The sequence below is a fragment of the Miniopterus schreibersii genome (genome assembly GCF_964146895.1).
Source record: "Miniopterus schreibersii genome assembly, chromosome: 3".
NCBI lineage: Eukaryota > Metazoa > Chordata > Mammalia > Chiroptera > Miniopteridae > Miniopterus > Miniopterus schreibersii.
In genome coordinates, this window is record NC_138103.1 from 54,201,504 (window position 1) to 54,216,064 (window position 14,561).

Sequence of the window (14,561 nt, forward strand, 5' to 3'; positions counted from 1 at the left end):
GCCTGCCACCTTGGACCTCCTCTCATTTGTAACTTTTACCCCTCGATGTTTTTTTAGATTCAGCCATGGTGATAACTGGATTTCTACTTTTTCGTGGTTGTATGCCACTGAATGAATATAACTAAGAATTCTCCCCTTGGTGGACATTTAGGATATTTTCAGTTGTTTTAATATTACAAATGAAGTTAAAAAGATGCTTTAAAAAGTCCTTGCTAATAAGCCAACCAATGGTGTAAATTTGGAGGTTTAAACTAGGGAAGAGATTCTACTTCTGTTTTAGACTTTTTACATTTTTTCGCCTAATGTTTGGGATCTAACAGTAAATGTACTAATTGGATTTCTATTTACTGAATTACCTTGGTTATTTTTTCATGACTGATCTTCCTTCTGGAGAAACTTTGAAGCAACTTAAACAGAAAACACTTAAACCAAAATAAAGATAAGTACCATGTTATTTAAGAAAACAGACTAAAAGCTACATCATCTAAGTCTATGGATATATATAGACTTTCTCCCATCCAAGATTACTATCCCCATATTACTATCATATATAAAAATATTTCTATCATATAAAAATGTTACCTTTTAGATGTTAAAAATTAATTTTTAATTGAATTTCAACCTCATTTAAGGAAAATAAAGTGTAAGGTTACATACAAAACATTCATTTTAAATTTTGAAAATATTTCTTTTGAACAATAACCAGACAATAAATCTTTAGACTTCAAACAATTACACTTTGAAAACAAGATGTATAGACAGTGATGAATAGCAGAATGACAAGATATTTAGCGAACTAAAAACAAAATCAGGTGCTGAGAATGAGTTCTGACATTTTAAGATTTATGACAAAATATTTTTAAAAGACAGCTCAACTGTCTTCGTTTCAATCAATGAGGGAGGTCCTCTGAAATGCAACTACTCAATCCCTTTATCAGTGTTTGGACAAATTACTAAAATATCTAGCCCCCTATAGGCTTTACTGTATTTATAAATTGTACTTATTGGCCTCTGCCCAGATTCAGATGTTAGAGATTAGCCCCAAAGCTGAGTCCTTATTGAAACAGATTTAGGTAGACTAACCACTGAGTCTTTCCAATTCACATTGCTGTGATCTATTGGATTTCACTGAATGAGACACATGAGGATGCTATAATAAAGACTTTGATAAAGGGTCCCTAGAGTCAAGGTGTATGCTTAGCACATCGTATTTCTCAGCCTGTAGAAGTTCTTATGTAAGTTAAGAAAATATATTCCAATCTCATGTCACACTTAGAACTGGCATCCCTGAATAAGACTGTTTCATGAGGAAATTGAGTGGCCTGTGGCCAAAGGAGGTATTGTTTTTCTTGTCGGCTCTTTGTTTTCATGAAAAGGCTCTCTGGATCTCAGAGTGTATTTGTTTCAAGATAATTCAGTTTGAATTCACTCATGCTTAGAAGTCTCCAGAAAAGCCTTCCTTCAAGTTTTGCAGTGTATGTATTATAAGCAACACATACCTGATGGATTTTGAAGTTTCATATGACATCAATTTTAATAATCAGAGCTGAGTTTTAAAAGCCTACATCATTTTGTCACATGGAATCTATAATAAATAGCAATGATGTTTTTAAAATAGTAGGAAAACTTTAATAACAAATCTTTCTTAACACTATTAAAAGGCAAATGCATAGCTATGAATTTTGGGTTGAGGGGATTCAACTTCAAATGAATTTTCCTTTAAATAAGCTTTCTAGCAGTTTAGATATGCTGCCATCAGGTGGTAGTAATATGTCACATCCATGTGGCTCCACAGATGACATTCTGCTTAAGGTCACCAGTTTACCCCACAAAGATATGTAATCATGAATGTACAGGTTTTTATACAAAAAGTAAAATAACATAGTATAACTATTTCATATCTAAGCAAAGGGTACTTTGAATGAAACTTTAGAAACAGGTATATATTGGAAGATTCCATTGAATATGTTCTCTGTTATTTATTTATTTATTTACTTATTTATTTATTTAGTAAATGAAGAGTTTTATGCCTTCCAAAAAATTAGAAAATATAGAAAAATTAAAAGCACCACATTTTATCATTCAAAGATATTTGCTAATTAACCTTTTGTTTCATTTCCTTCCAGTCTTTTTTAATATGCAGTTTTTAGTATCCTTTTGTTTTTTGGAGTAGAGTTCAATGGCAGGAAAAGGTACTTACCTATATAGTAAGAGTATATATACAGCATATGTCTTTTTCAATTTTTAAAATTAAAAGGTCATGATATCTGCTTTGTGGCTTCCTAATATTCCATTTATTGAAGTTTTTCATAATTTTATGTAGTCATTTACCTATTAGTAGATAATGTACATTTCTGGTCTTCAGTCCTCAAGAGCATTTTATCTCTGCCTTTCATCCACTGCCTATTCATTATTTCATTGAATCTATACTTGATTTTTAACACAAAAGAATTTCTAATTTATCTCTTGAGCTGCTAGATATCTTGTATTTCTTGTATTGCATTGGAAATGAAACTTCCAGGAAATTTGAACTTTAAGTTTCAATTATGAATGAAAATATGTAGTCTCTTTGTTATTATTTTCATATCATATGAATGTTTTATAATTTTATAAATTATATGCAACCAGGTACCACATATAAACATTTCAGGGCCTGTGATATTATGAGATGGAGCTATTACCTACTTTATACCAAAATAATTTTTCTTTTCTTTTTTATAGCATAGAACGCTGCATTAAAGAAATACAGTCTGAAGTTAACAAACAATGTCCAGATGTGCAGCTGCAGACAACAACTGAATGTTTTGAATGGTTAAATAACTATAATTATAATTCATCCAAATTACCTTCTATTTCCCATGGAGACTTGATAAAATTTCTCAAAACACTGGTAAGAAAAAATTCTTTGCTTTATAGTGGAGTGGGATGGGTGAACAAGGAATACAATTCATTCAGTTTCTATCTGTAAATATTTATTTTAGTGAACATATTAGCCTGTCATATGTAGGGGTTGGGGGTTGTGTTTTGTTTTGTTTCTATATCCCCAGTGTAATCCAGTGAGCTATTTGTTTTTATTTTTTTCTCTGATTTTTATTGATAAATTGAAGTTGTATGTAAATAGAGATTAAACATAACTCTTTGGTGATTTATGATGTAATGTACACCACAGAGTATATATGTACCACAATTGTTTATCAGGAAAGTTTATATTTATTACATTTTGTGTTCTCTCACTACTCATTTTCTCTGAGCTCATTATTAAGCATAATAAGATCATCATTGATTGTATCTATTAAGTAGACTTGTTTATCATTCCCTTTATTCCCAACCTGCAGGCATGTCCAGTTCTTTTCAATCAAGGCAGCAATTTTATATGAAACCACTGTTAATTGGTGGAGAATTATTACATTGGTCATTTCTTGATAGTGACCACCCTTTATGTTAAATAAGTTTTTGTAGCCTTCAATCAGAACATTTATTTTATTATTCCTGTATTTACAAGGGTGGTTAGCTTGCAAAAACAGCTTCCCAAAGAAACAGCACAAGTGTTAGAAAGCAGTATTTTTGTAGCTATGGTTTTGATTTAATTTAGCGGGAAAGGGGGCACTGTTTTTGTCTAAACATCAAACATTGACTAAGGCAGATGTGGAAAATATCTTGAGGTTGTAGATGGCTTAGGGAGAAAATCAGATGAAAATAGTTTTTGGCTGTTGTTATTATTGCAGATGTCTCTTTAATGTTTACAAAGTAATAAATGGAAGAGAAAGGAAGACTATGTGCCCTGAAGCCTTATTCTTTTAAGAAAATCCTCTCATCCATTATCTCTTGAAGGTGGAGCCTTGAAGAATAAATATGGATATAGTTATTCCTTTAATTTCTATTAAGAGGCATGTGTATTGGATTTCATTAATATTGATGTAATAATGCTTTCTCATTTAATTAAAAGCAAAAGCTTTTAATTATCTTTTAATCTGTCACACGTAAGTCATTCTCTGTTCACTGCAGGGCAAAGGCCGCCTTAGTTTTGCGCAAATTCATTAAACTGATAGGCTTGTTTGAGACCTAGGATTTTTTTTGCATAATTGATCATGTTATTTTGAGGAAAGACCACATTATTAAAACAGATCCAGATTAAAATGACCTTATTATCAAGTTTTTACATGATAAAATTGTCAATCTTGGCAGCATTTTTCATACAACTACTTTTTTTCCACAGAAAATTTTCTACTTATTAATTATCTAGCTGTTTAAATAAGAAACAGAGGTCCTCATTATGGCAATTATCCTGAAGTTATTTTCAAAATTTAAGCAATCATACTAAACACATATTTTAAACCTCTGTAATCTATTATACTTTGCTTGATCAAATATTTACAGTTATTGACTGATTTAAAGAAACCCAAGATTGCAGCACTAATATGACTCACTTGCTTTATAGAATTTACTATAATACTGATGTCCTGAATTCTATCTAAGGTCATTTATTTTACAGAAGTATCAAAAGAACTAAATACATGGAGAAAAGAAGGAAGCTACAGAAAGGCCAATGCACTTTGTGGCTCTGTAGAGTGTGCATAGTAGGGGGGGGGGGGCAAAGAGAATGAAACTGGGGACCCATGCTAGGTTCTTCACTTTATTGTATGTGATGTTCAGAAAGTTACTTAAACATGCATTTCAGTGTCCTTATCTGTAGATTGGGGTTTTAAATATCTATGCTACAGAGTTTTCATAATGAATAAGCCAGAGACTGTATGGAAAAGTATTTTTTATATAACATACTTTATAGATAATATTGGGTATTATTTATTATAGATAGAATATTAAATTAGAAATTGCAGTGCTTAGAATGACTGAAAGCAAATTCCTGGAATTTGTCTAGGAGTTGTTTCTAATTCTGAATCACGCATAATACCTGTGGTATCTTTGTCCATAAAGAATTTCAAAGCCAGCCTGATTTTATGCCACTTGAACCTCACTTCCATTTTTCTTATAATCAGCTTGTTCCCACCTAGAGAATATGCTAATTTCAGTATTAAATTAAATAGACATAATTAGGAAAATCAGCATGTAAGAGGAATGTGTACATGTAAAATTCAAAGTCCAAAAAGAAAGTAATTTTTGTCCCTTTACTATTCATAAGCACACCTACAGTTGTTTTCTGTCAGCATGGAAAGTACAAGGAATACTTTCATATCCTCTTCTGGGGAATGATTCTGACAGTACTATTTCCCTATTTTGAGTTAGTTATTTCTTTGGAGAGAACTGAAGTATTCTCAGATTAATTTCCAAAGTAAAACCTTTCTGGACATGGCTCTCAAAAAGGAATTTAAATGAAAGTTAAAGTCTTTTAATGTATTAAATTGTATTTCTCCGGATGGCAGCTATTAGTAACCCCTAGGCACATACTATATTTAAAGGTCTCTATTTCCTATGTTCATTTGGGGTTCTATAATAATAAGTATACTCATTCAGGCATGAAAATGATCTACCAGGAACTAATTAGGGTATGATCTTGAATTTATCTTGCCTTAGGAATACAATTCAGTTGATGTTTTACTGTAGGTTTTTATTTAGAATTTTTAAGCTTCAGTTTTTATACTGCCTTGGTTATATCAGTGACGGATAACAATGAAGGCTAAGATCTATATGTGTAGAAATCTAATTGAAAATATAGTTCATCACATGAGCTCTGCAAAATTAAACAAATCATAAAGCTGACACTCTAAAATGTCTGAATTGATTAAATGTCAAATGCAAAAAAGAAAATCTTGAAGAGCATCAGAGTATTAATTTTAATTTGAAATGAATTATGAAATTTTATATGATTATAGAAATCATTTTTTTTTCTGTTATTCCTTTGGTTAATCACATTTCTAACATTATAATTTACTTTCATTAGCAAGCTTTGTTGAAGAATGAACAGAATCAAGAAGAAATTATACTGGATTTACTTTGGGACCTCTCCTGCCAGAGCAGCATTTTGTTTCCATCAACTCTAAGTGGAACATCTTTCCACTTCCTCTCTATGGCTTCTCTTCATTCTGTTGAAGATCATTCCTCTATCGATGTCAAGTCTATATGGGATGATATAAGACTACATCTTCGACGCTTCTTAGTGAGCAGATTACAAAGCCATAATGAAGTAAACAATTCGCAGCAAAAAATTTTGTTGAAAACTCAGTGCATACAACAACTCTTGTTTCTTTATCCAGAATCAGAAGTTATAATCAAGTATCAAAACATACAGAATAAACTGTTGGCTAAACTTCTGCAGAGCTGCTTTCCTTCTTACAGCAGAGAATCAAATTTAGATGTAATGGTTCATGGATACCAAAGTACAATGCTTAAGTTATACTCAATGATAAAAGAGGATTTTAACACACTGCATGAAATTTTAGCTCCATCCTCAACAGTGAAATTCATTAAAGAAACTTACCTGGATACTGTTACAGAAGAAATGGCAAAATTTCTTGCATATTTTTGTGAGCTGCAGTTCAGAGAAAGTGCTGCCCGTGTGATTAAAACAAGCAAGAGCTCCAGCAGGCATAGAGGAGCAGTGCATGCTTTGGGTTAGTGTTTTTTAAAATTTCTGTTTGGCATAACTTTTAAGCCTTTTGATATTTTCACTTTTCTAACATTTTTCTATTTGGTTAAACCTAATTGCAAACTTGAAGATAAATAAGAAAATAAATGTTATGAAATATTATAGTATACATTTCTCATATGCATTCTTTTTTCTGTAAGTATAGTGATAGAAGTGTTTTCTTTCCTGTTATTTAAATTATTAAAGGTAATGGAAATGTAAGTCAAAAATATTGCCAATAAGAGTTTCAGTTTTTATATTGCATAAATTTTTTGGTGAAACTGTGTGCATGTGTATATGTACATATGCATATAAACACATGCATATATATGTATATATACATATGAACACATGCATATATAAATGTGTGTGTGTGTGTGTGTGTGTGGGTATACACATACACACACACACACACACACACATATATATATGATGGCAAATTTAACCCCTTGTATCTTCCAAAGCTGAAGTATTATTAGGTAAAAAGAAATGTTGAAAATTTGTTGAAATTTGCATTAAGTAAAATTGGATGTATAAAATTACTTTAGTCAGCCAATTCCAATAAAAAGCTATTATGAAATAGTAATTATAAAATTATATATTATAATTGGTTATGGAGGCATACATTTTAACTATAGTTGACTTAAAAATCTATAAGAATATATACAAATAAAAGATGATTTGAAAATTGCTAATTTTATTTAAAAAATAAAGGTAAAGGAAAGAAACTATTGTGATGCAATAAACTATTTCCTGTCATCATTTAAATTTCCCACCAGTGGAGAAAAGTCAAGGTAAAAAAAAATAATTATTTTGAAAATTGTGATTAGACATGCTTTTACATAAAATTCAGGTATATTTCTAAATAGTTCATAAACTATATTTTTTAAGTATTTGAAAATTATCACTTGGTGAATTACTATCTTTGTCTTGATAATCACTTTATAACAAATTTATGTAGCTCACTATATTTTTACTTACCTTCCTTAGTAAAATGCAAGAACACCAAATTACTTTGATATATGAATTTTCAAATAATTTAATGTTTTCTCTTGAAATTTTTTATTTCCCTCCAGAAATTGTATCACATCAGAGAGCTGCATCAGCCAATTTTAGGCTATGGCAGAACACAAAGTAGGTTAATTTAGGAACAGTGCAATTTTGCTCAAAGGGAATAGATTTTCATTTTAATTGTCAACACAAATTTTAAATGCATTACTTGAGTGTACTTATTTTCTAAAATGTTTATATTCTCTGAAAGAATTTTTGCTTACTTATAAAGTGTTTTCAATGTGAAAGTTTTATCTGCGCTAAATATAGTTTATAACAGAAGAAAAAATCCATATGGTTGAAAATATGTGTAAGTTGCTATGGAGTTTTTAAGGCTGATATTGAGGTGTTTGCCCATTTGTGAGAGAAAACTACGTGTGTCGGCTTTAATACCAAAATTTGAAACATTTTCCATAAGTCCAGATGCACTGATCTTTCTCAAGCTCCTTTATCTGAACTTTGGTATAAATCACTTGTTACATGAATGAGTTCCATATGTCAGTCACTGTACTAAGTACATTACAGTCCTTATTATCCTAATTTTATAAACAAGGCAAGAAGCTTAGATTAACTTGCCCTGGATCATGTTGTATAGAGGCAGGATTCATATGGAGGTCTTCATGTCTGCAAGACCCATGTTATCAACCACGATGCTATTGGACCTTTCCTGAAAGTGTATAACTAAGTGCTTGTCATTTGTAAAAGAAATTTTAAACAGTACTGTTTGGGTGGGCTACCTGAAATAGATTCAGTTCAGCTCCATGGGCACCTACCAAACGTAAGTCATTTAGCAGCTACCATGTTTATGGTTCTGAGCTAGACACATTAAGGGAAAGAAAACTAAATGAGTAATTGCTGCTAATGCTGTAATGCCAACCCAGCTCCAAATTGATCAACATTACTAATGTTTCACCCAATGACCAAATTTTATTTAGTAAGGAAATGCAGTTTAAGATGAGCAAAATTATAACAATTTATTCATATTTATTAATAAAAATTATAATAATTTATATTAATATTTGAATAAAATCTAGATTGGTTTGAATGAGTGGTGTGGTATATTATATTATCTTTAGTATATGTCTATATCTTTATGTTCACCAAGTCTTTGATATTTTGTCTGAAACTATAGAATGACATTCCTTAAGTAATAATAGTTAACATTTATTGAGTTAGACATTGATGTACATTATCACATTTAACCCTTCATTATCTCATCTAATCTACTCAACAAGGTAGATACCATTATTTATTATCTGCATTGTATAGTGAGGAAACTAAGGCATAGAGATATTAAGTAATTCTCTCAAGGTTCCAGAATAAAGCCAGGATTCAGACTCAGGTCTTTCGTACTCCAGAGGCCTTACTCTATGACTGTGTTCTACTGCCTAAAAGAACAGAACAGAAACAGCACATTCCATTAAAAACACTGTTCTGTGTGCTAACTCTAATTAGCGTCATCATTGTTTACTTTTCTCTAAACAATCTTACACTCTTCTCATTTAAAGACTATATAATGCCAGTTTGCTTATAATTCCTATTTTGTGATCTATCGATACATCTTAAGCAGGCCTGGTAGGTATGCAAGCCTTAAAAAAGGCGTATTGAGATTTCAAGGTGTATTGAGACATAATTAACATCTAACATTGTGTAAGTTTACAATGCCCAATGTGTTAATTTGATAAACTTATACATTGGGAAATGGTTACCACTGTAACATTAGCTAATATCTCCATCACATGACATAATTAGCATTACTTTTTAGTGGTGAGGAGAACATGGAAGATTTACTCCCTTAACAGCTTTCAAGTATATAATATGTTATTGCTAACTATAATCATAATTCAGTACGTTTGATACCCAGAACTTACTCATGTTCTAACTGGAAGTTTATTAAACCAACATCTCTTCTTTTTACCATCCCCTAACGCCTGGTAACCAACGTAATACTCTCTGTTTCTGCAAGTACACTTTTTTTAGATATCACATATAAGTGATTTCATACAGTATTTGTCATCTGACTTATTTTGCTTAGAATAATGCCTTCAGGTTCCATGCATGTTGTTACAAATGGCAGGATTTCCTTCACATGCTGAATAATACTCCTGTGTTTGTTTGTGTGTCTCTCTGTGTGTGTCTATTTCACACACCTTTATTCATTCATCTGTAGATGGACACTTAGTTTTTCTCTATATTTTGGCATGTATGGCCCTTATTATGTTGAGGTATATTTCTTTTATATTCATTTTGTTGAGAGTTTTTATCAGGAAAGAATGTTGAATGCTTTTTATGCATCTATAGAGACGATCATGCGATTTTTATTTTTCATTCTATTAATGTGTTGTATCACACTTATTGATTCGCATATGTTGAACCATCCTTGCATCCCAGGGATAAATCCTTCTTGATCATGATGTATGATCCTTTTGATGTGCTGTTGAATCCTGTTTGCTAATATTTTGTTGAGCATTTTTGTGTCTGTGTTCATCAGGGTATTGGTCTGTAATTTTTAGAGTCCTTATTTGACTCCGACATCAGGGTAATGCTACCCTCTTAAAATGAGTTTGGGAATGTTTCCTCCTATTCAGTTTTTTGAAAGAATTTGTATACTCGTCTTAATGAGTTAATGTCCATCTGTTTATGCTTATATCTACCGTGTTCTCAGTGAGCTAGACAATTTGGACATACTGAATCTTTAATTGACTCTGATTTTTCAGTAAATTTAAAATTTGTTGTTCTTCCCTGAATGATCTGTAAATTATCTACCTACACGTATGTATAAACATGCATGTTTATATTATAGTTATATACATAGAGAGAATATTATTTGAGCATCAAAAATAACAATTGCTATTTACTATTTTGTATAAGGTTGTACATGTGAGTTCATTTAATCTTCTGACCAGCTCTTCATATTTTTCATATTTTAAATATGAAAACTGAGGCTCATAAAGGCAAATATTTTCCAAGGCCACACAGCTAATAATCCACATTTTCTTTTCTGATTTTAACATTTCTGTGTTCTACTTCACTCAGTGTTTGGGCTTTTCTTTTTTATTGACAATGATTCATAAGCGACTCATGATTTGCTTTGCTTATTAATGCAGAAACTGAGTAGACACAGCTTTTATGCTAGTTTATTTTATTTTACCAGCTCTCCTTTCTGGTAGTGGTGTTCACCTGAGCACCTCACGGTGACTTTGACCTGCAACCATGTAGCTGGATGTTGATTCAGGCTCTCCTGTACATGTATTTAAAATATGGTGACAATCTTTCTATTTTCCTGTGGTCAAGTATCAGACAATTTTATTTACATATAAGCTTATCCTTGATTTAAATTAAACATTTTGGCATTATATAGTAACCTATTTTTCCCTTTATGTTCATGTGATTTTGAATGTTTTATTTTGGGGGGAGCATGTGCTATTTTAGTATTATAATACATTTAGAAGTATATAACTTGTATATTTTATTATTTGAGGAAGATGATGAAATAATGCTAATATAGGTATTAGAGAATCTTCGCAATTTGGTGATCTAACCTAGAAAAGAACATTGTTATCTTTACAGATACTCTTTCTACGAAGTTTCTAGAGTGATTTAAGAACCATGATATTCTCAATAACTCTGGTTTTATTAATCCATATTCTTATATTTCTCTAATAAGTTTTCAGGAAAATTATCATTTTATTAAGGTTTCTGCTACACTTTTTTTAAATTTATAAGGCTTTAAAGTAAAAATAAACAGCTTTCAAAAAGCTAGCAGTTTGCATTTAGCGTTGTGATATAATCTGATCTGTCATAATCTGGGAAGTCAGATCCATATTTACACGTGTACTGGTGTCATTTACCTTTCAGGAGAATAGTGCCATTTTTATATTGTAACATTCTTTTATGTCTGTATTTGAAGTGGTTCAGTGACCAAATTACTTTAACTTTTAAAATTGTATTTTATTTAGATTTAAGAAAAGTTATTGTTACATTTCTCAGTGCTTTAAAGAGAGTATTATTTATGTGTAGTAAATTTCAGTGAAATAAATCCTTTGTATTTTAATATGAAACGATGTAATTAGGATAAATTTCATGGCCCCCTGTACATCTATCTTATTCTGACTTTTTTTTTTTGAGGTATTGTTTGCTTGAAAGAGAAAGACTTAAGAGAATATGATACGTGCCTTCACTGTTTGGAAGGTGGAAAATTCGGCAGTGGGTGAGAGGTTAAAACCAAGTGGCCTCTAAAGCCTCTTGCATTTCACAGCCCCTTGCTGCTTTGCTTAGGAAGATTGGGGGTGGTTGGAAACAGAATCCATCTGAGGATGAAAAGATCTTTAAAGGTAAAAAAAAAAAGCCCTCAAACCAAAATAAAGGTAATTTTTTTTTTTAAATCACAAATCGGATTTTTTATTTGCCAACATTAAAAATCTAAATTTTAAACAGATTCTTGGACTGGGAGTTCATATTTTGTACAACTTTAGCACCTGCCTCAGTAGCTTTTCCAGAACTGCTCCCATGAAGCTCCATGAGTCTCTAATTCAAACTTGGGCTTCTTCAGCATTTTTATTTTTCTAAGAGACATAATGGAGCAGCTAAATAGATTGGCAAGCCTATGTCTTTTCCAATGCTCTCTGAAATCAATTTATTGGCCATTTTTTAGAAGTCATTTGTCTGTTCCTCTCAGGTCATGATTTCCATCATCTTCTTCCAGATTTGGCAGACCTGCTGATGCTGAGCATTAGAAATGTTTGAATCTGATTGTTGAGATTTTTAGCAAAACCAACATAGAATAGATGAAGCAAATAACCACCAGTACCCTTGACATCAACATGAGCTTTAATCATGGTCTGCCAGTTTTTGACCATGGATCTCATTTTAGTCATGGGTAAGATCCATGCCATGGAAATTAGAGTCAGGCAGTTTTTGCCCTGAACATCTTCAGTAATTTGCTTGACTTTCCTAAGTACAACTTTATCATTCTGCAAATCATCTAGGCACACTCAAAAACACTACCCTTGAGACCATTAGATGCAATTTTGGTTCCTTGAGTTCTTGTGACCAGTGTTTTTCCAATATTTCTTATATTGAACATAGCTAGTGCTTTCACATCATACCAATCTTTCTTAGAAAATGGATCAACCATTTCTTGGCTCCCTTTTTGCTGCCTTTTTGTAAGGTGATTATTTTTTTTCCCCACTTTGTTTTATTTTTTAATTTTTTAAAATTTATCTTTATTGTAGAAAGTATTACAGATATCCCCTTTTTGCCCCACTGACGCCTTCTACCTCATTCTTGCCAACCACCCTGGTGCTGCTCAGAGAGCCAAAAGCTAAAGGTAGAATTCTTAACTAGGGAGATACAGATCACCGTTGGAAAGTAGGCCAGTCAAAAATCACCCTATTTCTCTCTTACTCTTCAAGTAGCTCCAACTATCTGAGTGATGATCTTAAGGAAAGGTAGAGTCGCACATTGAGACCAGCATGCAAAATGCATACAAAAAGCATTTGTATGAGTATTGTTACAGAAGAGACCCAGCCTCCTAGAAGGACACCACATCTCTTCACCCTGTTGTGCTGCTGAGACAGAAGTAAAGATCTCTTTTAGATCTCGGATGAAAATTACACTTGTTACTAGTAGTAGAAGCTGACATTTCAAGTAATACAAAATCATAAATGGGGAAAATACTAATGAGAGAAACTAATCTTTATTCAGTTATCACTAATTATTTTAAAACAATAATATAGTTTCATTTTTTTTTACTGTAGCATTGCTGAAATAGTAATTGTTGATTAACTCCCCTCTACACCTTCACTGTATTATCATAACTGCTATTTTTAAGGGAAATACTGGTGCAGTTCTTGTTTACAATTAACTTACTTGCAGAAAGTGAAAAATGCCCTTGATTGGGAGTCAAGGTTACTAGTTCCGAATCTTCCACCCCCTTGTCTTGTAACCTTAGATAAGTCATTTAACCACTTTGACTTTTTCTAATAAGATAAAAGGGTTTATAGTAGGTAATATCTAAGGACCTTTTAACTCTTAACTTTTTCTGACTCTGTAAGTGACATTGAAATCATTCCACAACCAGATTTTATGCCTACAATTTGTCATTTGAAAGTGCCACATTTATTTTCTCTGCTGACAGTACAGATGTATTAACTGGCGAAGCATGTGGCTTTGAATGCCACAGCAGCAGATAGGAAAGCCTTCTTTAGACTTTTCTTACTCAAGTGTAACTTGAAAATAACAATATTAAAACTGCCCACCTCCTGTGGTTGCATTTTTTTATGAGGGTAGGGGGTGAGGAGGGAGGGGAGTGATGAAGCAAAAACAGGAAGTGGAGTCTCTCAGTTTACAGATGAAGCTATTTCTAGTAATTTTTTAGGGGGTTCCCTTTTGGTCCTACAACCAAGTGTTTTTGTTATGTTTTATTTTTAGTTCCAATTTTTATTTTTTGCAGGGGAATTTTTAATCAGACAATTGAAAATTGAGATCACAGGCAAGAACTAGAAATGCAATTATTATTCTGTCTTGTTGATTGAAAAGAAATCCATAGGCCTTTTCTCTGGCATGCAAGGCAGGGATTTAATAATGACTTGTGTTTTGGCCTGGGAAAGAATCAGCTCATTTCTGCAAGGCTGTAGACGATAGGCATAGATAATTCTTTTTCCCAAAAAGCATCTCTGGATCCATACAAATCCCTGTTTAAGTACAAAAGGAAAGACTCAGAGTTAGGCCTATAAAGCATGGGAAGAGTGATCTTATCCTATGAGTCTGCGAATAAGAATTTCACAAGCCATATTATAATGAAACAATTATACATGTTAAAATTATTTTAAAATAATTTTAGGGTTCCCACCCCCAGTATATAAAGAAAGTAAAAAGTGATGATTTGGGTTTTGGCATAATTGATGCTAAAGCCTCTCCTCCTACC

At 32.0% G+C, this 14,561-nt stretch overlaps 1 protein-coding gene and 1 pseudogene across 3 annotated transcripts in view; one reads left to right on the forward strand and one right to left on the reverse strand.

The window, feature by feature from the left end:
• The window catches only part of KIAA0825, a 330,258-nt gene that overhangs the window by 52,421 nt on the left and 263,276 nt on the right, over positions 1-14,561 (forward strand). The window contains exons 4-5 of one of the 2 annotated variants that reach the window (XM_081133728.1): positions 2,722-2,890; positions 5,900-6,627. In XM_081133728.1, coding sequence (XP_080989854.1) covers positions 2,722-2,890; positions 5,900-6,574 — 844 coding nt within the window. In that variant the 3' untranslated portion in view covers positions 6,575-6,627. Of the gene's footprint in view, positions 1-2,721; positions 2,891-5,899; positions 6,628-14,561 lie in introns of those variants that run through there. The other variant, XM_081133727.1, reaches the window with a different exon arrangement.
• On the reverse strand, positions 11,982-12,812 carry LOC308555428 (small ribosomal subunit protein eS1 pseudogene; annotated as a pseudogene). The gene has a single exon. The product of its transcript is annotated as a small ribosomal subunit protein eS1 pseudogene (transcript).